Source organism: Helianthus annuus, chromosome 16 (assembly GCF_002127325.2).
Source record: "Helianthus annuus cultivar XRQ/B chromosome 16, HanXRQr2.0-SUNRISE, whole genome shotgun sequence".
Classification (NCBI taxonomy): Eukaryota; Viridiplantae; Streptophyta; class Magnoliopsida; order Asterales; family Asteraceae; genus Helianthus; species Helianthus annuus.
In genome coordinates, this window is record NC_035448.2 from 66,179,184 (window position 1) to 66,201,291 (window position 22,108).

Below are 22,108 nucleotides of genomic sequence, written 5' to 3' on the forward strand. Positions count from 1 at the left end.
GGTTTGGCCTTTTAAGGAAAGAATATTTTTGTCATTTCACACCCTCCTTAACAGAGAAAACAAACTGAAGTTAGACCTAGGGACTACCCGGGAACAAAAAATGAAAACTTGGGGACTATTCAGGTAGTTTTAGAAAGTTGGGGACTATAGGTGAAAAAATACGAAACCACAGGGACTATCCGGGCATTTTTCTCTAAAAAGTTAATAAATTATAAGTTAAAAGGAATGCCAAACACCACCCTTAACAATTAGCCCATCAACACTAAACTTAAATCACCACAAAACCGAAGAACCCGAAACCCGCATCGATATGGTAATCACAACCGAGAAAAAAATCCTAAAACCCTAACCTGTTTAAAATAATCATTTTCAAAATAGAGCCGAGACTTTTACTAAAAGTTTCGGTTCGGTTCGGTTCAATTTTATTTTAACCATTTTAGAATTTAGATTCATTCGGTTAGATTTTCAGGAATAAAAAAAAAATATATATATATCAAAACAGAAGAACATGAGAAACCAAAACCCTAACCATTTAACACCTTAATTCAGTTTTATAGAAACAGGAGGAACTCTTGACCTATTTCAGCAAACCGGAAAGGAAAACCTGTTGGGCGATTGATAAATGGAAGTCGATGATGAAATAATCAAACCTAAAGGTATGTTTATAACTATAGGGAACCATTCTGTATTTGATGCTCATTACTCAACTTTTGAAATTTTGTATTTACAGAGAATGAAGAAGATAACAGAAAACCCATAGTGGTTATACTAATTGGTGCTCCTGGCAGTGGTAAATCAGTCTTCTTTGATAATGTTATGCGGGTTTCTACCCGACCCTGGGTTCGGGTTTGTCAGGTATTTTGCTTTCTCTGTTGTGCACTCCAACTGTTTGATGAAATGCTTATTAGAGTATCCATAGTGGGGTGCCATCACAAGGCGCTTTTGGGCATAGCGCCCCCCATAGCGCCGCCAACACCACTACGGCGGGTGCTATGGGGTAAATTTTCATGGCGTGATGAATCATTCCCCACTCACACACATATACATACATACATATATATAAAGCCCATACATATATAACCCCAATACACACTCAAGTTATATAAAGCCCATACATGTATAACCCCAATACACACTCAAGTTATATAAAGCCCCTCTATTACACAATCTGCCACTTGTCGCATAACGCCCCACAAGGGGTTTTATGCAACAAGTGGCCAGCCATGTTTGGCTAAGCTTTTTGAAACAACCTATTGACTTATTGGGTTTTTGAAAAGTCATAAGCTCCAAAATGATGTTTGGCAATGAGGGTGTATGTGAGGGGAAAAGTGACTTTTACAAAAAGTCACTCTATACTGACTTTTCCAAAAAGTCACTCCATACTGACTTTTCCAAAAAGTCAATAAGGAGTTTTATAAGCACTCCCAAACACCCCCTAAATGGTACACTGGTTTGGTTCCATAGACCATAATGCTACTCAAGCTCTTGGTTTTTTACAATCACACGATGTGGCACCATATGTAGTCAATAAGTTTTTCAACTAATTAGACCGTCGATTGCAACGGGTCATGGTTTTTTTCCGAATTTAGTTGAGCAAACTTGACCATTGATTGAGCAATGAGTTTAAGTATCTGAACAAATTTTGCCGTCGATTGAACAATTCTGACCAGGGATGATAAGAATATCTTTTATTTTAGCGTTTAAAAGCTAACAAGGTAAATTATTTTCTTAATAACAAGCGCCTCATATACGTGATGTGTGCGTACCGTGCTTCGGCTTTAGCGATCAAAACGCATTGGAGCACCACACGCTTTTTAAAACCTAGATCGAGCTAACATTGTTATAGCTGCAGTTAATGGATGATTGTATAATTTTTCGCGTGTGAAATGTATCAAGATTTATAGTCCCCGATACCATACTGAACGTAGTTTTATGCAGGACACGATTGGGAACGGCAAATCCGGAACAAAAGCACAATGTTTAGCTTTAGCTTCCACCTCATTAAAAGATGGAAAAAGCATATTTATTGACAGATGCAATCTTACTATAGAACAACGCGCAGATTTCATTAAACTCAAAGAATCTTACCTAGTAGACATCCATGCTGTAGTTCTTGATCTTCCCGCAAAGCTTTGCATATCTCGATCTGTAAAACGAACCGGGCATGAAGGAAATCTACAAGGTGGAAAAGCAGCTGCTGTTGTGAATCAAATGCTGCGTAAGAAAGAACTGCCCAAGTTAAATGAAGGGTTTACGCGAATAATGTTTTGCCAAACTGAAAACGATGTTCAGGAAGCTGTTAATACGTATGGGGCACTTTCTTCTTCAGATATCCTTCCATCCGGCGTGTTTGGAGAGAAAAAGACGGATACTAAAGTCCAACTTGGGATTATGAAGTTTTTAAAACGAGTCGATGCTCCAAGTAAAGTAACATCTGATAAAACTATCTCTGAGCCATCAAATCATCATGTTGATGAACGGCAAGAGCAAAGTGGGACCCAGCCTTTAGACGGTGTTCCAACTTTAGCATTCCCTTCTATATCTACTGCAGATTTTCAATTTAATACTGAAAAGGCGTCTGATATTATAGTTGAGACAGTTGAGGAATTCGTACACAAGATTGGGAACGGAAGGCTTGTTTTAGTTGACATATCTCATGGGTCAAAGATATTGTCTTTGGTGAAGAGTAAGGCTGCTGTAAAGAACATTGACCCGACTAAATTTTTTACGTTTGTGGGGGATATCACAAAGCTTCGGTCAGGAGGCGGCTTGCACTGTAATGTGATAGCCAATGCTGCTAACTGGTAAATTTTTGCATCGTCTTGTTAAATTCATATAAGCAGGCAAACTTCTGTTGTATTTTTATGTTTTACTGCTTATTAGAGGTGGGTTAGGTAACATATCATCGTATAGTTTTTAGTACGTATCAAACACGCTGGGTCGGGTTTGGTTGACGACTCAGTGGACCCATTTTGAATATTTTCCGTTCTAGTTGGTATTTTTATTTGACCCGTTAGGGATAAACCATAAACCAAATTGGCCTTATATATAGTTAATTGAGTAAAGTGCAAGGATGGTCCCTGCGGTGCGGTTTACCAAAATTTTTGGATTCGGTCCCTAGCTTTCCAAAAGTGCACATATGGTCCCTGTGTTTTGCAACTTGTAACGCATTTAGTCCCCAACCAACAAATTAAAAGGTTTTTGCAGGTCCAAGTTAGGGACTAAATGCGTTACAAAGTGCAAACCACAGGGACCATCCATGTGACTTTTGGCAAAGTTGGGGACTAAATGTGTTACAAAGTGCAAACCAGCAGGATCATCCGTGTACTTTTGGAAAGCTAGGGACCAAATGAAAATTTTTGGTAAACCACAGGGACCATGCGTTTACTTTTGGAAAGTATTATGAACTTTGGTTGTTAATGGCGAATAGCGATATTTAGCGGGTGGCTAGTTTTAACCTATATGCTACATAGGTTAGTTTTAACCACAGGGACCATCCGTATCTGTTTTAACCTATATGCTACATAGCGAATAGTGATAAATAGCGGGCAATTATTTTGTAGATAGCGATACACTAGAAATTTTTTTTATATGTATATTATATCAAAATACCTTGGTATATACGCTATTTTACATGTATATTAAACAAAAACCTAAAATCCAGCTATTTTATAGCTATATTTAATTTAATTGCTATTTATATTAAAAAACAAAAAAAATGAAATAAAGGTCGCTACCATCGCTATCTATCGATGCAGAGGCTATAGCGAGACTAGACCTATACGCTACGCTATTCGCTATAGCAAGCGTAGCGATCGCTATTGACAACTATGATTATGAAGGCTTGTCAAGCTATCGAGGCGGGTTCGACTCATTTGCAGATCTACTGCTGAAAAAGTAAAACAATATGTAACGTGTGCAGGAGACTGAAGCCCGGTGGTGGAGGTGTAAATGCTGCTATATTTGATGCCGCGGGTCCAGACTTGGAGACCGCAACTAAGAAACGGGCTGGATCGCTTTCTCCCGGAAAAGCAGTTACAGTTCCTCTTCCTTCAACTTCTCCCTTGTTTTCTAAACAAGGTGTAACACACGTCATACATGTGCTTGGCCCGAACATGAATCCAAAAAGACCAAATTGCCTCAACGATGACTATACCACTGGATGCAAAATTCTTCGAGAGGCTTACTCGTCTCTTTTTGAAAACTTTGCATCTATTGTGAGAACTCAAGAGAAATCATCTGATTGTGAGGCTTCAAACTGTGACGATGAGAAAACCAAGAAGCTAAAAGGATTTATTGAAGTTAATGAATCTAATAACTCGAAAAAGGATTGGGGAACATGGGGTCAAGCGCTTTACAAGATTGCCATGCATCCCGAGAAACATAGGAATGGTGTCGTTGAGATTTTGGATGACGTTGTCGTCTTGAACGATGTTTACCCCAAGGTTATCACTTTTAACACCCCCCCCCCCCCCCACAAATGCACACATACACTATGTGTTGGTTGTGTGTATATTTTTTTTTATTGTGAAATACTTTTGAGTTTCAGGCACAAAGGCACATTTTGGTGATTGCAAGAGCTGATGGTCTTGATCGGCTTGCAGATGTAAGTCGGAAACACCTTCCTATATTAAGGACAATGCACAACGTGGGTGTCAAGTGGGCTCGATCTTTTTTAAAGGAAAATCAGTCATTGGTATTCCGCCTTGGATACCATTCGGTACGTGTTGCTTTATTGCTTGTACTCAACCAACATCATTTGCAAAAGGGAAGAAAACTTGCAAATAAGTTGACTTTTGTGGTCAAATCTATTACCTGTCAATAGAGGTGGCAAAATGCCAAAATGCATGATTTTTTACTGTTTGTTTGATCGTAAAAACTGAATTGTGGTTTTCTTTTTTGCCAGTCACCTTCAATGAGACAACTACACCTTCATGTGATAAGCCAGGATTTCGACTCGAAACATCTCAAGAACAAGAAGCACTGGAACTCATTCAATTCTCCATTCTTCAGAGACTCCGTAGACGTAATTCAACAAGTTAGTGAAGAGGGGAGACCGACACTAAATGACGATCAGAAATTCATGTCAATGGAGTTGAGATGCAACCGTTGCAGAAGCGCACATCCAAACATTCCTAGGCTCAAATCACATATCGCCATTTGCAAATCACCCTTTCCTGCCAATTTGCTGCAAAATGACCGGTTACTGCAGAATGCACCAAACAAAGATGATAATGTGTAGTGTAATCAGTTGTATGTTATAGACTTTTATAAAGTCTGATGGCACTTTTTTTGGTGGGATATTGGAGTAAGGTGTGGGTATGTTATCTTCAGATTGGTATGCCTGTTCATCGTAGTTTTAGGTGTATTTACAGTCTAGATATGCACATTTGGTTCTGTGGTCGAAGTTCGTCTTTGGACCCGCTCGAGCCTAGTCCGACAATGCTTGATTGTTGACCTGATCTAATGCTTAGCTAAGCCTGAATCTCCTGCACCAAGTTCCACACCTGAAACTGTTGTCACTTTTTGTTTGAATATCAGCGTTTTATATATGAAAAGAGGTTAATTTTCAAAAAACATTAAAAAAAGTTGATATAGTTTTAAGGAAACAGGATTGTTGTTTGATATTTTTGCTTGACAGCTAGTCTTGATCTTTGAAATAGGATGTTCAAACACCAATAACACCCATACGTGTGTCCGCTGGAAATCCGTACGCTGCAATACAGCACGCTGCAATTGCCAAACACCCAGGACAAAACCTCCAACGCCGGCGTCAGTCAGCTTGTCATCCGAACGCATCCACGAACCAGTGTTAAAGATAATCTATGATTGCTGATGGATGTGGGTATATTTGTGTATGTGTTTAGTGGTCTTTGTGCATTTGCGCGTCCTAATCAATGAGTTAGTTAGGTTGCGTTTTTTCACCGAGGGTGGTGGATTGTCTGGTGTTATGGCGGCTTGTTTATGTTGTATTTATATGTTTTCTTTGTTCAGGAAGGCTTCAATGGTGATAGGTGACGATGGTGATGGAAGGGTTGTTCACGAGCGGGTGTACATTTGCTCGTGCTTAGCTCGTTTACAAACCAAATCAAGTTGAAATTGGACAAGCATATTTTTGATCGAGCATATTGAAGGTGAAACTATTTGGACAGCCGTGGTGATGGTGGTAACGAATCTTGAAGAACACTTGCAATTTAGTAGATTATTATGCTTCACAAAGCAATAAATAAGGAAAAGACGTTTTTTAATTAAATCGCAAAAGTTATCCATCAAATATATTATAGGTAAGGATCAAATAAAAACGAAATTAACATACGAAACGTACGAATTGAGGGAAAAAGCAAAAAGTGGCGGTGTCATTTTGGTAGTTATCAGCAACTTCAAATTACTGGGAAAAAGCAAAAAGTGGCAGTGGCAATCTGGTAATTATCAATTACAACATGTACCCGAAACACACATACCGGAAATAACTGTTGTTGCTTGCTCTTGCTGATTTCTACTATGGTGAAAGACCCGAAACACATGATAATGACTCGAAACACATGTACCCGAAACATGTGTAGGGTAATTTTGGGAAATGTAGGGTAATTATCAAAAAAACTCTAGTAGAGTAATTTTGACTTCTGTACAGGAATTTTGGAAAATGTCTTTGTAGAGTAATTTTGTTAGCATTTAGTTATAGGGTTTAGCTTTATGGTTTAGTTTTTAGCTTTTAGTTGGGGGGGGGGGGAGGGGGGTGTTTAGGTTTTTTTTTTTTTTTTGGCGGGGGTGTGGGTGGGTGGTTTAGGTTTTTTTAGGTTTTTGGGGGTGGGGGGGGGGGTGGGGGGTTAGTGTAATTTTGATAATTACCCTACAATTTTGATAATTACCCTACACGACCAAAATTACTCTACATGAACTTTTACAAAATTACTCTACAGAAGCTCAAAATTACTCTACTAGAGTAATTTTGAAGTTGCTGATAATTACCAAAATGCCACCGTCACTTTTTTTGACTTTCTTTTAATTCGTACGTTTTGTACGTTTATTTTATTTTCACATGAACTTAACTCATATATTATATCTTGTTTTTATTCATTTTATTTTAAAAGATTTAACAATATTTTAAACAATAAATTAGGAAAAGGTAAAAGATAAAACCATGTAAACCATCAAATATATTATATCTTGTTTTTATTCATTTTATTTTAAAAGATTTAACAATATTTTAAACAATAATTGTAGTTGTATTTGATAAAAAATATGTTATTATATTTATATTATTAACCCCTGAGATAAGATTAAATTTGAACTCACGAACTCTTTCATGGTAGTCAAATCAACAACTTTGTTTTTATTAAAAACAAAGAAAATCTTATAGTAGGAAAGTATTTATTTATTTTTACCAATTAAATAGTATATTTTTGTTTTGATAAAAAAAATTGTCTGTCAAATATTTTTACATGTTTCATCCAATGTGATTAGTTTTATAAAATTACATTGGATTTTGTTATTTATATAAGAACGTAAATGAAAGGAAATACACAAATTACCGTATATAAAATTGACTGATTATTAAAATAATTTTTTAACTTTTTTTTCCAAAGTAGATTTAATAAAAAAAATATTTTAATATTCAAAAAATATTTTTTTAACTTTATGTTTTATATTTTATATAACTCAAATTAATTTTTTAAAAGAAAAATACGTTTTTAAAGTTGTCTTTCAATTTTTATAAGACTTCCAGCAAAAAAATTTAATAATAAAGGCTAATGATTAAGTAATAAATAGTTAGGTAATAATTAATGATTATTATTATTTTCTCTCTCTCCTACCTATCTCTCTCTCTCATAACCGTATCTCTCTTTCTCTCTCGTGCTCATACTTTTTATTCTCTTTAAAAGTTGATTTTTAGGTGTATTTAACACAATCCTAAATAAAATAGAAGATCAACCATTTAAAAAAAAAAAGTTCAAATTCCCAACAAAACGTTGAAAAAGAAGTTGGACACTTAAAAGCCAAGATATAAGGACACCATAATGATATGAATATAGAAGAAGATACGTAAACAACTTAAAAGAAAAATGAGCTTATCATAAATGGAGGTCTATAAAGTGGAAAAAAAAAAGAGAAAAGGGAGATCGATCTTCACACAACTCTATCAAGTTTTTCCATGCCCTAAAATCCTTTGTATTTTCTTTGGGCTTGTTTGGCTAAGTTTATTTAACTCAAAAAGGACTTTTTGTTAAAAGTCCTTATTCTTATGACTTTTTTAAAATGAGTTGTTTTTTTTTAAAAAGTGTTTGGCTTAACTTATTCATGTAAAATGACTAAAACAAACATTCTTCTAAAAAGTGTAGGGCATTGGGGTAAATTGGTAATTTTGTTTTTGAAAAGTTATAAGCAGCTCAAAAAGTCACAATACCCTGACTTCTCAAAACTGACTTTTCTTCGTATACAAAAAATCATTTTAAAAAGTCTTTTGGGTTTGCCAAACACCTTTTCTCCTTATTAGCTTTTTGTAAAAATCAATAAGAAAGTGTGGAAAAGCTTAGCCAAACACCCTCTTAATATTTGTATTTTATCCTTCTGTAACACTTTTGCAAACAATTCTTAATTTTTTTTGGGTAAAGGAACAATTCTTAATTTTTCAAACCTACTGAATGGTTATCTTTTAATATAATCATGGTTATCTTTTAAAATAAATAAATGAGACCTTATATGGATTTTCAGTTTCAAATAATTTTGTGACAGTTTTAAATAAACACGTTTTAATTGCGAAAATTATTATTATAAATTCTTTGCGTTTATTTAGATTCATTGTTTCACGAAGTTTTGTTTATGTGTTAAATTATTAGCTTCTAAACATTTATTGTTTATGTGTTAATTTATTAGCTTCTGAAAGTTTATTTTAATTAAAAAAAATATGAAAGATATAATTTTTACAACTAACGTACCAATATAGATAAAAACCAAGTTTATAAATATAAAAACTTAGTTATTATACTATGATATAGTTTTATTTTAATGATTGATTACCCAATAAATAATCAACTCACAGCACCACATATCAAAATATTTTGTAAGCACGGTGAAAACTTTTTCCTGTTTTTCTTCTTTCACCTAAAATGCTTAAATTAAAAATAAAGTTAATTAAAATCGTTTCTAAAACTTAAAACAGTTCTTGAATTTCACTTCATTTATTAAAACTATTATCCAACGAGATTTCAAATATTTTGTTGCAAACAACAAACATTGTTTTATAACTCCTAAGTCTTCATTGTATAACCCGTATGATATACCAGATTTTAACATAGTTTTCTAGTAAATAAAATGTTGCCATCCATTTTGGACCTATTTGGAATCACATCCAAGCTAGGATCCACTTGAAACGACCCATCAAAATCGGGTCTCCTTTTAGTTGTGAGCTCAGGACCAAACTTTAAGCATTATATTTGTATTTCTTGGCTATGTCACAAAAGGGTTTTACTCTTTGTCATCTACATCCATCCACATTTCAAAACAAAACTAAAAAAATGTTCACTTAAATGTGGGTTTTTGCCTTGTCTTACTAAACTGTACATCACCATTAAGAACCGAACCGATGAACTTTTCGACTTCCTCGGATGTCATATCTCCTGTATACGCTGAAAACTTCGACTTCCGGGGTTTGTAGGCGATCAAGAGCCGGTCTGATGATTTGAACCCTGATTTGTCGAACGCGTATAGGAATGACGATTGATTTGAAGCATCCAAAAGACCATACGAAACCGAATCCCTCGGGTTCCTTACTAGCGACTTCTGTGATACCTGTATTCAAATATACATGAAAAAGATATCTTTATTCATTAGATTAAGTAATCCAAAATTCTTTGAAATGTATAGAAACATTTATGCATTTGACCATCTAAGGAGCTTGTATAAAATATGCTATTATTAATTATTGCCAAACTTATATGCCACTTTCGATATGAAACTACTTAAGTAGAGGCATAACACTGACACAGTTGACGCATTGGATGATTTGGATCGAACCCGCGAACATGTTTAGCTAAGCATTGCGGGTTCGGGTCAACCGGGTGGGTTAGCTGCTGGTTTGACCTGTTTAAATATAAATTTCTCTAAGAGTTAAATGCCGTCTTAGTCTCCGTGGTTTAGGCCATTTTGTCAGTTTAGTCCAAAAGTTTCATTTTTCGCATGTGGGTCCAAAAAGGTTTCACCGTTGCCATTTTAGTCCACTGGGTTAACTTCATCCATTATTTCTGTTAACGAGAAAGGCAATTTGGTGATTTTATAAGCTCGAATTGCCCTTATGGTTAACAGAATTACATATAAAATGACCGAATTGGCCTTCTCGTTAACAGAAAAAATGGATGAAGTTAACCCAGTGGACTAAAATGACAACGATGAAACCTTTTCGGACCCACAGGCGAAAAATGAAACCTTTGGACTAAACTAGCAAAATAGCCCAAACCACAGGGACTAAAATGGCCTTAACTCTTTCTCTAAAATATGCTTTATGTTCTAACTTAAACTATCTGGGTCCAAAATTTAAAAGTTAAAAAGAGAAATTAGCAATGGGTTTTATATTTTTAAATGTAGCTATTTTATGCACATTTTTATCTTTGGTTGTAAATTTGTGATTTTTGAGTATTAATGTGAAAAAAATAATAAGATGGAACTTTTTTCCGGTTAAACGGGTCGTACTTGTGGTAGCCTGTGAATATTCGTGTCTTTTCAGGTTCATATCTGGTTCGACCCACCAACACGACCATTTAGCACCCCTACCGACACACCCTCCAAAGTTGTTGACATTGAAAAAAAAATCTGATTATTGTTGTAACAATAAGACTGGTAAATATCAGAGGACGGTAAGTTTACTTACGGATGAGAGTATCGTATGAAGTTTTTCCCTTCCTTTAGATGATCTGAAGACGCCAATTATGCAAACGGGTGTTTTTTCCCCACATATTGCATCAAAATTTGTGCCTGTCAACAAAGGAACCACCGGTTCTTTCTCTGTTGCTGAGTCAGCATTTGGTTTCTTGCCCTGAGATGAAGCTGCCGCTATCTTCTTGTTCTTTTTCTCAAACGCGTCTAGTATGTTACTAAATTCCTTAATTGTCGATTTCATATCTTTCACATGGATCCCTGTTTTCAGAACCTGCTTCTCTCCGTTCGATAGCCAACCAACGACCGCTGGAACTTCATTGACACCTAGTTTTTTTGCCACAGGATCAGAAGCATCTTGTACCTGTGTATCATAGAAGACAAAACGTTTGCGGTACAAGCCACTAAGTGCACGCCATATAACAGGGGTATCTTTCTTAGTAGAAAGAAGCATGACTTTAGGTAAAGATCCTATAGTCCCGGATTCTGCCTCAAAGTGGGCCCACGTGACACGTTTTGAGAACCTTGGCAGATGATCTTGAACAAATGACTTCAAATCTCTAACGGTTACATCACCGGTGTACTCAAGCAATGAACCACTTTCACTTGCTTTGTATGAATAAACGTAGACTCGCGGTCTATTCCGAGGGTGAATACCAAGTTCCTTACACAAAGACGATTCTACTTGACAATTCACACTTCCAACGTCTAAAGCGCCTTTTAGTGAGCTAGCAACTTCCTCTATGATGGATTCATAGTGCTGCATCCCTTTCATTAACGGAGTGTAAGATAATAAAAGCCAAGTGACTCCTTTATCAATTACTTGTTTCTTATAAATCTGAGAATTAACGGAGGTTACGCTGCTCTTCGGAGAACTCCGAGAACCTGTACGCGACCCTCCTGAATTACCAAACTGACTTCCACCACCACTCATGCCGCCACCACCACCGAAAAAGTTTGAAAAAACATCACCTATGTCAAAACCAAATGAACTCCCGCCGCTATTTCCACCGAAGGAGAATGAATATGATTTTGAACCACCCTGTTGACCACCCATTGTTTGCCAATCATCAGGCGAGAATGTAAACCCGCTTTGTCCTGGCCCACCGCTTCTGAAGAAGGTATGCTCGCCGCGGCTTCCACCATCCCCGCTATCGAATCCTGGACTTCCCCTTGCATCCCCAAACATATCATAATTCTTTCTTTTTTCTTCATCCGATAGAATTTCGTACGCTGGCAAAAACGTAAAATCAGGAAATATTTTGTTAAGACTCATATATATCATTAAACTATATTCGTCTTTTACTTGTATTTAAATTATTTTTAAGATTTTTTTTCCTTTCATTCTCTGTTGTTGTGCAAAGAAGGAAGCATTTACCGTACCATTATTTATTTCAGCAAACTTCTCCTGAGCCCCCTTGTTTTTGTTCTTATCAGGATGATATTGAAGAGAGAGCCTACAAAATCATAACGAGAGAGCGTTAAAATTGGTAGAGATTGATATGGCATTCTGAACATGTCTTTCTCCACAACGATATTTATGCAGAAAACGTATCATTTTGTGAAAAATAAACGGCCACTAAAATGTAGCTAAAGAACAATAGGGGTAGTCTTATATGAAATCAAGAAAAGAACATACTTGTGGAAAGCTTTCTGAATTTGCCTCTGAGTTGCATCCTTTTCGACTCCTAGTATCTGGTTATTTCATTGAAGAAGCATGTTAAAAACATTCAACATTCAAGCCTTCATTATTAGATATGATGTAACAAACATATAGAATCAGACGCATAAAAACTCAATGTTGACTATAACTCTATCATCTCAATCTCCTTTTCTATGCGTACTTAAGAAGTTTCCAACGAAATACCCAACAAGTTTGGGCAAAGAATGTGACATATCCGAGCAGAATCGCACATATTCGTCTTTAGAAAAAAGATTCACACATATGATATGCCTTACCCTTGAGAAGGCCACCTCCCCTGCGTAAACTGCTTTACCTATTCTATCATAAATTAGTTACTTGTCCAATTTGAAAGGTCCATAATTGTTGTCAACATCCAATACTAGAAATAAGCAAATATGGCAACAAATCAGAATAAGCAACCATGATCAATCACTAACTTCAACATGACCAACAACACTAGTTCAAAACTGAAATCAACGAAATTCCTATGAGCTACAAAACTCGACATATTATTTTCCTTAAAACTCCAGACATCAAAGGAATTATCCAGTATCTCCTAGAATCCAAACCAATTTACTCTAAACCAAAAAAATAAAAAATAAAAAAAATTGTAACACGTTTAATTTACGCGTTTCATTCATATAAAGAAAATTACATAAGAATGGCAGGTACACAGTTGCGCCGCAACCCCCTTTGAATAGCAAATCCAATTCTACCGAAAACAAAACTCTGGTTCCTCGACGTCAAGCATACCAAGTGAAATTATGACATGTTGTCATCTTAATCTAAATCATTCTTTTTTTAAAACTAAGCATAAAAATACTGCCTTTCCAACCACAATGAAGCAATCCAAAATTTCTCAAGGTTCATCTAACTTTGATCAGTAACTAAACCAAGATCAAAATCCAGATAGAAACCCTAATTGTTACAATCAAATTACAGCCTCACAAATAAACCCCAACTTGACATCTCATCATAGAACCTAAACCATAAACATCACTTGCATTCACTTTTCAATTCCAATATGCAAATAACATATGATAAATCATGACAATTGAGAGTAAATTAGGGTTTTTTTATGTACCTTATAAGGATCGAGTGATTTTGATGTTACAGAGGCATAAAACAACAAAGAACATACGACGAATATTGACAATTTGATGCGATTGCTCATTGTTTTTCAAGATTATCGAGTCCGAATCCGAACGAGTGTGTAACGACAGATATTCTGGTCGCTAAATCCCCTACGAATGAATATTATTTGTTGTTGGAATTAGTGACTGTTTTGCATCAAGATTATATAGCTTCGTGATTAAGAAGGAAGGCTCGAGAGGGTTCCAAGCCGTTTAAGAAGAGGACACGTGGCTTTTGTAGGTTGTTCCACGAAGATTGACCAATGGGAATTCAGGATTTGATCCCAGTGACGTGATTTTCATCTTTTTTTTTGTTTATTTTGTTTTTGTTATGGACGCGATATTCATGAAGTTTTATACACTTCGAGTATTAAATAAAAAGTTTATTTTATTTTTTTATGGTTTATCTCGAATTTATCTTATTGGAGTTAGGTTAAATATAGTTGAAGAGAATCAAATAAAAAGTTTATTTTAACTAGAAATGATAGAAAGCGATATGATTATGACATTAGGCAAATTTTAAAACAAAGAATAAGAGTATTTTAGTCAATTTTATCCAATCTTTTTTCTTTTTCTCTCTGTAATTTCAAAACTCACCATCTTCAACATTTTCTTCACTTTCTATCTCAATAATCACTACATTATAGTGTCACATCTCAAAAACGTCGCAGCGGAATATAAAACGTAGTGGTGACGGAAGTTGGTGTCCATTTGTATCTTGCTGAACGATGCATCGTAATGTTGGACATTTCAACTTAATTAAAACATAGATTTTAGAACATAAAGTCTTGAAGTTCGTCACAATCACACCATTGTTAAATTGTTTTGACCTTTATGGATCTTATTACATTGGTCCCAAATAGTTTTAAAAGTTTGTCCAAAACATTACCAAACCAAACATGCATCAACAACCACAAGATACGCCATAATTCCCGAAGCCGAACTCAAGTACCTGTAGAACACGTTAAAATCAAGTGTCAACACAAAGGAAGGTAAGTTCACATATTTACATACAAACAATTCATTCCAAAGGAAAACTTTCTGATTATGTGTTTATTTTAAAACATCCATATAATTTTTAGAAGAGTTAATTACTGTTTTCGTCCCTGTGGTTTGTTAAAAATCACTGTTTCAGTCCATTAGTTTAAAAATTGCGATTTCAGTCCCTGTGGTTTCACTTTCGTAACCATTTCAGTCCACCTCGTAATCATTTCAGTCCATGTACTTTACAGAATAATGGATTGAAATGGTTACAAAAGTTAAACCACAGGGACTGAAAAGGTTACAAAAGTGAAACCACAGGGACCGAAATCGCAATTTTTAAACTAATGGACTGAGATAGTGATTTTTGACAAACCACAGGGACGAAAACAGTAATTAACTCTTTTTAGAAAGTCCGTTTTACTTCCTTAATAAAATCCATGGGTCATCCGTCGCAGTTCAAAAACCCGACAATAAAGCTCTTACCCAAGTTTTGTATACTAAATTCATAGCGTCAATTTTCAGACTCGTATGTTAGCTAGACAATACGAACTGTATATTTACCATGCAGGGATAATCAATGCTAGACAATAACCAGAATCTAAATTCGTCGTTTGACTTGACACGGGGCGACCGGTCACGACGGGGTTGTCAACCCGATAGATCTACCAATAATTCCTCGCGTACATTTACTTAATAGATTAAACGACATCATGGGCGTAGGGTCCATTTTGAGACCAATATGATGTCTGCCTCACGTACAATATATATATCCTACTAATATGACAAATTTAATACACGAAGTTGTACGAATCCCCTGAATCCCCTCTCTTGAGACCAGGCCAGCATTCGTCCCAACTTTAGGGTCTGTTTCTCCTCGGAAACACCGTACCATCTCAATTTCCTCCAAACATTCATTCATCAAAAACGTTTTATCTCGAAACGTATGATTTATCAAATTCCATATATTTTCAACGAAAATATACATTTTATATTAAAAGGTATGTTTTAATCCAAAAACATTATTAAACCATTTTATTGGCGTGTTCTACCCCCAAAATATATACAAAGCAGTAAAAAGAGGGGTTTAGTGACACTCACCTTTGGGTGCGTATTTTAAATAGCGCAATCCCACAGTTTGATTTCTACACGTCCTATTATATATAGGAACGATTTATAAATCAATATATCACAAAAATCCTAAGTTTCTCTGTTTCTTAGAATTGTCAGATAACTTGAGATTTTCTCGAAAAGTTATTATTTTTTATTATGTTGGCACGTTAATATATATATATATATATATATATATATATGAGTCCATATATATATATATATTTATAATATTTTTACGACTTGAACGATTTTATTGGTGACCGTTATCATGTAAATCCGTTAACACTCCCGTTTATACGCAATATATCTACGATTTGCGCGTCGTAACATATATACATAAATGTTCACATAATTTATCATTGAAACATGCAAAATCTTGTTAACTTATTTATTTTGTCATTTTTAAAGCAGATATACATAAAATATCTCATATGTATCGAATTTCATGCTCGACAAACAAGTCACACATTTAGCGCGATTTTTACCGTTTCTACCGCACAAAACGCTCAAGTATACATGCATGATCCAAATTTCCAATATCATGTTAAAACTCAACATATTTTCACATTTATATGTTTAAATCACATAACACATCTTAACACATAAGGTTCACCCCAAATCAACCCATACTAGTGTACATTGAAAAAATGCGTATTTTAGCGATTCGGTAACGTTTTCGGGCGTCGGAAGTCACGTATGACTAACCAAACACCAAGTAAACTTAAAATTAGTTAAAATACTTATTTTTAAAGTAAAAATATCAGTTTACTTACTGATCTAAATCAGTTTCATAAAAATCATTTGAAAAGCCGAGTTTTGACCGTTTTAACGCATAGTTTTGCGTTAAACGTTACTATAATCATCCCAACTCGGAATGACTTGATATTTTAAGACAATACATGTTATTTACTGATTAAAATAGTGGTTATATTCAAACTAGTGCAGTTTTTGTGTAAGTCACATAAATCATGCGATTTCACGTATTTTACAACTCCTAATGCACCAAGTACAACAAGACTAGTAAAGTTTATGACAAAGTTTTATATCATTAAACACTTCAAAATAATCATATTTTAGGGGCTGTTTGGTAGCCTCTGAATGGTCATTAAGAGGCTACCTCTTAATGGAACCATTAAGAATTTTACCAATAAGAAGGTAGAAGAATGTGACATGTGATGATTTACCATTCAGAGGTTATCTCTTAACCATTCAAACTTGAGGTTACCTCTTATTCATTTAGAGGTTTTAAACTATTAAGAGGTAGCATCTGAATGCTCATTAAGAAGCTACCAAACAGCCCCTTAGTGTTTATAATCTGATCAAAAATAATTTTTATCAAATCATGTTTAAATCATCATTTCATGCTTCATATCATCATGCATGTTCATGTATGTGCATCTAATGCACTCATACAACATCAACATCTTTACTTATTATCTAATCATACCCAAGAACATATTAAATCCATGTTATTACAAATTATAACCTATATCATCCATCATCACATAATCATTCATACATAATGCAAGTGTTCTTACATTCATGAGTATATGACTAAAATTACATGCATGCATACACATATACATACACATACACGAAATTTATATTCTCACATGAACTTCCAAAAGTTCACTTTTTATCATGTTACTTTCAAATCTTGAAACCCTTTTTAAAACATTCCTTTATGACATATTTGATTCTTACATGCATCCTATTTTTCAAGTAACATGTTTGTCATAAATCTTTCAATCAAAACCAAAACACAATCATTTACACACACATATAAACTCACGGCCATAAATATATATATATATATACCCCACCCCTTTTCTTTGAAACGTTACCCCTATAAAGATTTTCTAGATCCGCTACTGATCTCAATCTCCTTTTCTACTTCCCTGCTGATTACATTTTTAGCGTACTTAAGAAGTTTCCAACGAAATACCCAACAAGTTTGGACAAAGAATGTGACATATCCGAGCAGAATCGCTCATATTTGTCTTAAAAAAAAAAGATTCACACATATGATATGCCTTAACCTTGAGAAGGCCACCTCCCCTGCGTAAATTGCTTTACCTATTCTATCATAAATTAGTTACTTGTCCAATTCGAAAGGTCCATACTTGTTGTCAACATCCAATACTAGAAATAAGAAAATATGGCAACAAATCAGAGAGTTAAATGCCATTTCAGTCCCTGTGGTTTGGGCCATTTTGTCAGTTTAGTCCAAAGGTTTGAAACGTTGCCATTTTAGTCCAAATCGTTTCAAGCGTTGCCATATTAATCCACTGGGTTAACTTCGTCCATTTTTTATGTTAGCTAAAAGGGTAATTCGATCATTTTATATGGTCGAATTGCCCTTCTAGTTAACAGAATTACATATAAAATAACCGAAATGTCCTTCTAGTTAACATAATAAAGGGATGGAGTTAACCCAGTGGACTAAAATGGCAACGTTTAAAACTATTTGGACTAAAATGGCAACGTTTCAAACCTTTGGACTAAACTGGCAAAATAGCCCAAACCACATGGACTAAAATGACATTTAACTCCAAATCAGAATAAGCAACCATTATCAATCACTAACTTCAGCATGACCAACAACACTAGTTGAAAACTGAAATCAACGAAATTCCTATGAGCTACGAAACTCGACATATTATTTTCCTTAAAACTCCAGACATCAAAGGAATTATCCAGTATCTCCTAGAATCCAAACCAATTTAGTCTAAACCAAAAAAAAAAAAAAAATAAAAAAAAATTGTAACACGTTTAATTTACGCGTTTCATTTATATAAAGAAAATTACATAAGAATGGCAGGTAAACAGGCAACAAGTTGCGCCGCAACCCCCTTTGAATAGCAAATCCAATTCTACTGAAAACAAAACTCTGGTTCCTCGACGTCAAGTATACAAAATGAAATCATGACATTTTGTCATCTTAACCTAAATCATTCTTTTTTTTTAAACTAAGCATAAAAATACTGCCTTTCTAACCACAATGAAACAATCCAAAATTTCAAGGTTCATCTAACTTTGATCAGTAACTAAACCCAAATCAAAATCCCCATAGAAACCCTAAATGTTACAATCAATTTACAGCCTCACAAATAAACCCCAACTTGACATCTCATCATAGAACCTAAACCATAAACAACACTTGCATTCACTTTTCAATTCCAATATGCAAATAACATATGATAAATCATGACAATTGAGAGTAAATTAGGGTTTTTTATGTACCTTATAAGGATCGAGTGATTTTGATGTTACAGAGGCATAAAACAACAAAGAACAAAAGACGAAGATTGACAATTTGATGCGATTGCTCATTGTTTTTCAAGATAATCGAATCCGAATCCGAACGAGTGTGTAACGACATATATTGTGGTCGCTAAATCCCCTACGAATGAATATTATTTGTTGTTGGAATTAGTGACTGTTTTGCATCAAGATTATATAGCTTCGTGATTAAGAAGGAAGGCTCGAGAGGGTTCCAAGCCGTTTAAGAAGAGGACACGTGGCTTTGGTAGGTTGTCCCACGAAGATTGACCAATAGGAATTCAGGATTTGATCCCAGTGACGTGATTTTCGTATCTGTTTTTTGTTGATTTTGTTTTTGTTATGGACGCGATATTCATGAAGTTTTATAGTTTATAGCAGAAGATAGCACTACAAACGAACCAAACGTTAGGCGAACAGTTCGTGAATTGTTCGGCGGGAAGTTCGTTTGTGTTCGTTCGTTTATTAAACAAACGAACAAGAACAAGAAATTTCGTTCGTTTAGTTAAATGAACAAAGGTCGTGTTCGTTTGTTTATGTCCGTGAACGTTCGGTAACGTGTTCGATTGTGTTCGATAGTTCATTAGTGTTTTTAGTTTTTATGTTTATTTAAATACTTCAAAATTCCGACAAATTAAATATCTAAGAAGTGCCAGTGTATTATATATTTTTTTCATGAACGATTGTTTTTGTTCGTTTGTTTCCATTTGTGTTCATGAACATTACTTTGTGTTCATTTGTCTTCGTCAACGTTCGTTTTTGTTTGTTGCCTAAAATTAACAAACAAACACAAACGAACACGAACAAGTTCATTTCCTTAACAAACGAACACGAACATAAAATCTCGTTCGATAAGTGTTCGTGAACGGTTTGCGAACGCTGTTAGTGCACTATGTCTGTTGACTTCGTCTTGTATCATGTAATAGGATAGAATAGGATAATCAGTGTCCGAGGTGCAAGAATCAGATTTTCAAGATAAAGGAGGTGATTTCGCTTGAAACTGCACAATACACATTTCAAGAAAATCAGATGCAAGTGATTCCGCTTGAAAGTGCATGTGCCTTTTCAAGCGAAATCAGCACTAGTATATATAGGGCACTTGTGTTTTCATTTGGTACGGTTCCAGAATTTGTAACGAGGTGCTGCCAAAATTTGTCCAGGTTGTAATCAGTGTTAGAATTAATCAAAGTGACAAGTTTAATAGTATCAAGCTGTTTCCACGTCCGTTTCACTGATTCCGCCTTTGAATCGGATAGAAAGCTCTTCTGAACGACTCGTTCGGATCACACAACGATCCTACAAGTGGTATCAGAGCTCAGGAAGAAGAATTTAACTTGATATCATCAGTTTTCTGACTTCTACATCTTCTTTTCCAATCTGAACAAGTTTCTACGGTCAAAATGGTCTGAGTTTTTCACAGATTGTACAAAACAGTATAACAACAAAGCCTTGAGAGTTTGAGACCATAATTCGGATTAAAAGTGATAAAAATGGACAAAATTCGTGATTTCGCTTGAACGAACTTTATAGGTCCGCTTGAAATATTCAGCTGATTTCGCTCGAAACATACTATTCCGCTTGAAATTGCCAGTTATTCCGCTCGAAACAGTAGTTCCGCTTGAAAAACCAGCTGATTCTGCTCCAAAATGCTATTCAAGTGATTCTACTTGAGAATATTATTCTGATTTCGCTTGAACATCACAAATGATTTCGCTTCAAAAGTCTGATTTCGCTTGAGATTCATATTCCGCTTGAAAGTGGACTTTTTCGCATCAAGAACATTTCACGTCAAACGAGTGTCAGTTTATTTCAGGATATTTGATACTATTTAAACTAATTGTGTTTGTTTGTATTTGTCCAGGTGTTTGAAGATGTCGAGCAGCGGTGAAGAATTTTACAACACGTTCTACAATGCTTTTACTTCAGAATCATCCGAAAGAAGATCTGAAATAAGAGAATATTTGAAAGAGATTTCAAAGAATTTGAAATACGAGAATATGTATGGAAGCCAACAGAAACCACCGAAATTAATGAAGATTGAAGATTATAACTGGTGGAAAAATCGGTTTGAGGGTTGGGTAGAAGCCTTTGCTCCTGAAAGTTGGTTAAAACTAAAATACGGATATACAAAACCAGTAAAAGAAGGAGGAGAGTTAATAAATGAAAAAGAATTCACATAAATGGATGTAAAAAATGTTGTAGCTGATTACAAAATGATTACTTTGATAAAACAGTCAGTGAGAGAGGATATTATTTCGCTACTTGAACAAGAGAAAACATCGAAAAGTTTGTGGGATGCTTTAGAGAGAAAATGTGTAGGTACTTCTGAAATTGTGAAAAAAAAAAGAAATTGTTACGTAAAGAGTTTGATTTATTCGGTTGCATGAAGAATGAATCTGTTTGTAAAATGATCGAGAGATTTGGGCATCTGAAGATGGAACTGGCAAGACACAAAATCACATACACTCAAGAGGAGTTGGTCGACAAATTGTTCGATTCGTTGCCTGTAGGATCGTTGTTGAACCCGAATGAGTCAATCAGAAGAGTTGTGAATCCGATTCAAAGGCGGAATCATTGAAACGGACGCTCAAACTAAATATAATGTCTCTTGGATTGATTTAACACTGATTACAACCTGAGAGCAGTTTGGCAGCACTTCGTTACAAGTTCTGGATCCATGCCGAATGAATGAACAGTGCACCTGTTTATACTTGACCAGGTTTCACTTATATGACCATGCCATATGAGCGAAATCTGATGTTTCTGATTTCGCTTATATGGACATGTGCCAAATGAGCGAAATCACTCCCTAAAACACCATATCCTGTTTCTCGAACCTCGTGCACTGGTTATTCTAACCTATCCTATTCTATTACATGATACAAGACGAAGTCAATAGACGTAATGCACTAACAGACTCCCCCTCGGATATTGACGAAGTCTTCAGTGTCTAATCTCTGTCATAACACCTCTTCAGTCTTGATCATTCTGCATTCTCATTCAGATTGTAACATTGTAAGCATCCATCACTCTTTCTCTTTGATCA

At 35.1% G+C, this 22,108-nt stretch overlaps 2 protein-coding genes across 2 annotated transcripts; one reads left to right on the forward strand and one right to left on the reverse strand.

Annotated features, from left to right (window-relative positions):
- Positions 1–387: 387 nt before the first annotated feature.
- Positions 388–5,345, forward strand: LOC110896008 (transcription factor bHLH140). The gene is made up of 6 exons (XM_022143416.2): positions 388–656; positions 731–855; positions 1,939–2,804; positions 3,923–4,445; positions 4,550–4,720; positions 4,907–5,345. Exons 1-6 carry the CDS (start codon positions 623–625, stop codon positions 5,240–5,242), a joined length of 2,055 nt encoding a protein of 684 aa, XP_021999108.1. The 5' UTR covers positions 388–622; the 3' UTR covers positions 5,243–5,345.
- Positions 5,346–9,411: 4,066 nt separating this feature from the next.
- On the reverse strand, positions 9,412–13,925 carry LOC110896007 (dnaJ protein ERDJ3A). Its single transcript, XM_022143415.2, has 5 exons — positions 13,638–13,925; positions 12,509–12,564; positions 12,253–12,326; positions 10,865–12,102; positions 9,412–9,789 (listed from the first exon to the last, which is right to left on the reverse strand). The coding sequence occupies exons 1-5, from the start codon at positions 13,725–13,727 to the stop codon at positions 9,520–9,522; spliced, it is 1,728 nt and encodes a 575-aa protein (XP_021999107.1). The 5' UTR covers positions 13,728–13,925; the 3' UTR covers positions 9,412–9,519.
- Between the last annotated feature and the right edge of the window lie 8,183 nt (positions 13,926–22,108).

What these genes read in the sequence shown, in the direction of transcription:
- LOC110896007 (XM_022143415.2), bottom strand. Translation starts at nt 13,727, where the DNA reads ATGAGCAATCGCATCAAATTGTCAATATTCGTCGTATGTTCTTTGTTG. An exon ending in AATCACTCGATCCTTATAAG is followed by an intron (nt 12,565 to 13,637) that starts GTACATAAAAAA and finishes TGAAATAACCAG; the next exon opens with ATACTAGGAGTCGAAAAGGA. An exon ending in TTCATACGATACTCTCATCC is followed by an intron (nt 9,790 to 10,864) that starts GTAAGTAAACTT and finishes ATTTGAATACAG; the next exon opens with GTATCACAGAAGTCGCTAGT.
- LOC110896008 (XM_022143416.2), top strand. Translation starts at nt 623, where the DNA reads ATGGAAGTCGATGATGAAATAATCAAACCTAAAG. An exon ending in TGAACGATGTTTACCCCAAG is followed by an intron (nt 4,446 to 4,549) that starts GTTATCACTTTT and finishes TTTGAGTTTCAG; the next exon opens with GCACAAAGGCACATTTTGGT. An exon ending in TCCGCCTTGGATACCATTCG is followed by an intron (nt 4,721 to 4,906) that starts GTACGTGTTGCT and finishes CTTTTTTGCCAG; the next exon opens with TCACCTTCAATGAGACAACT.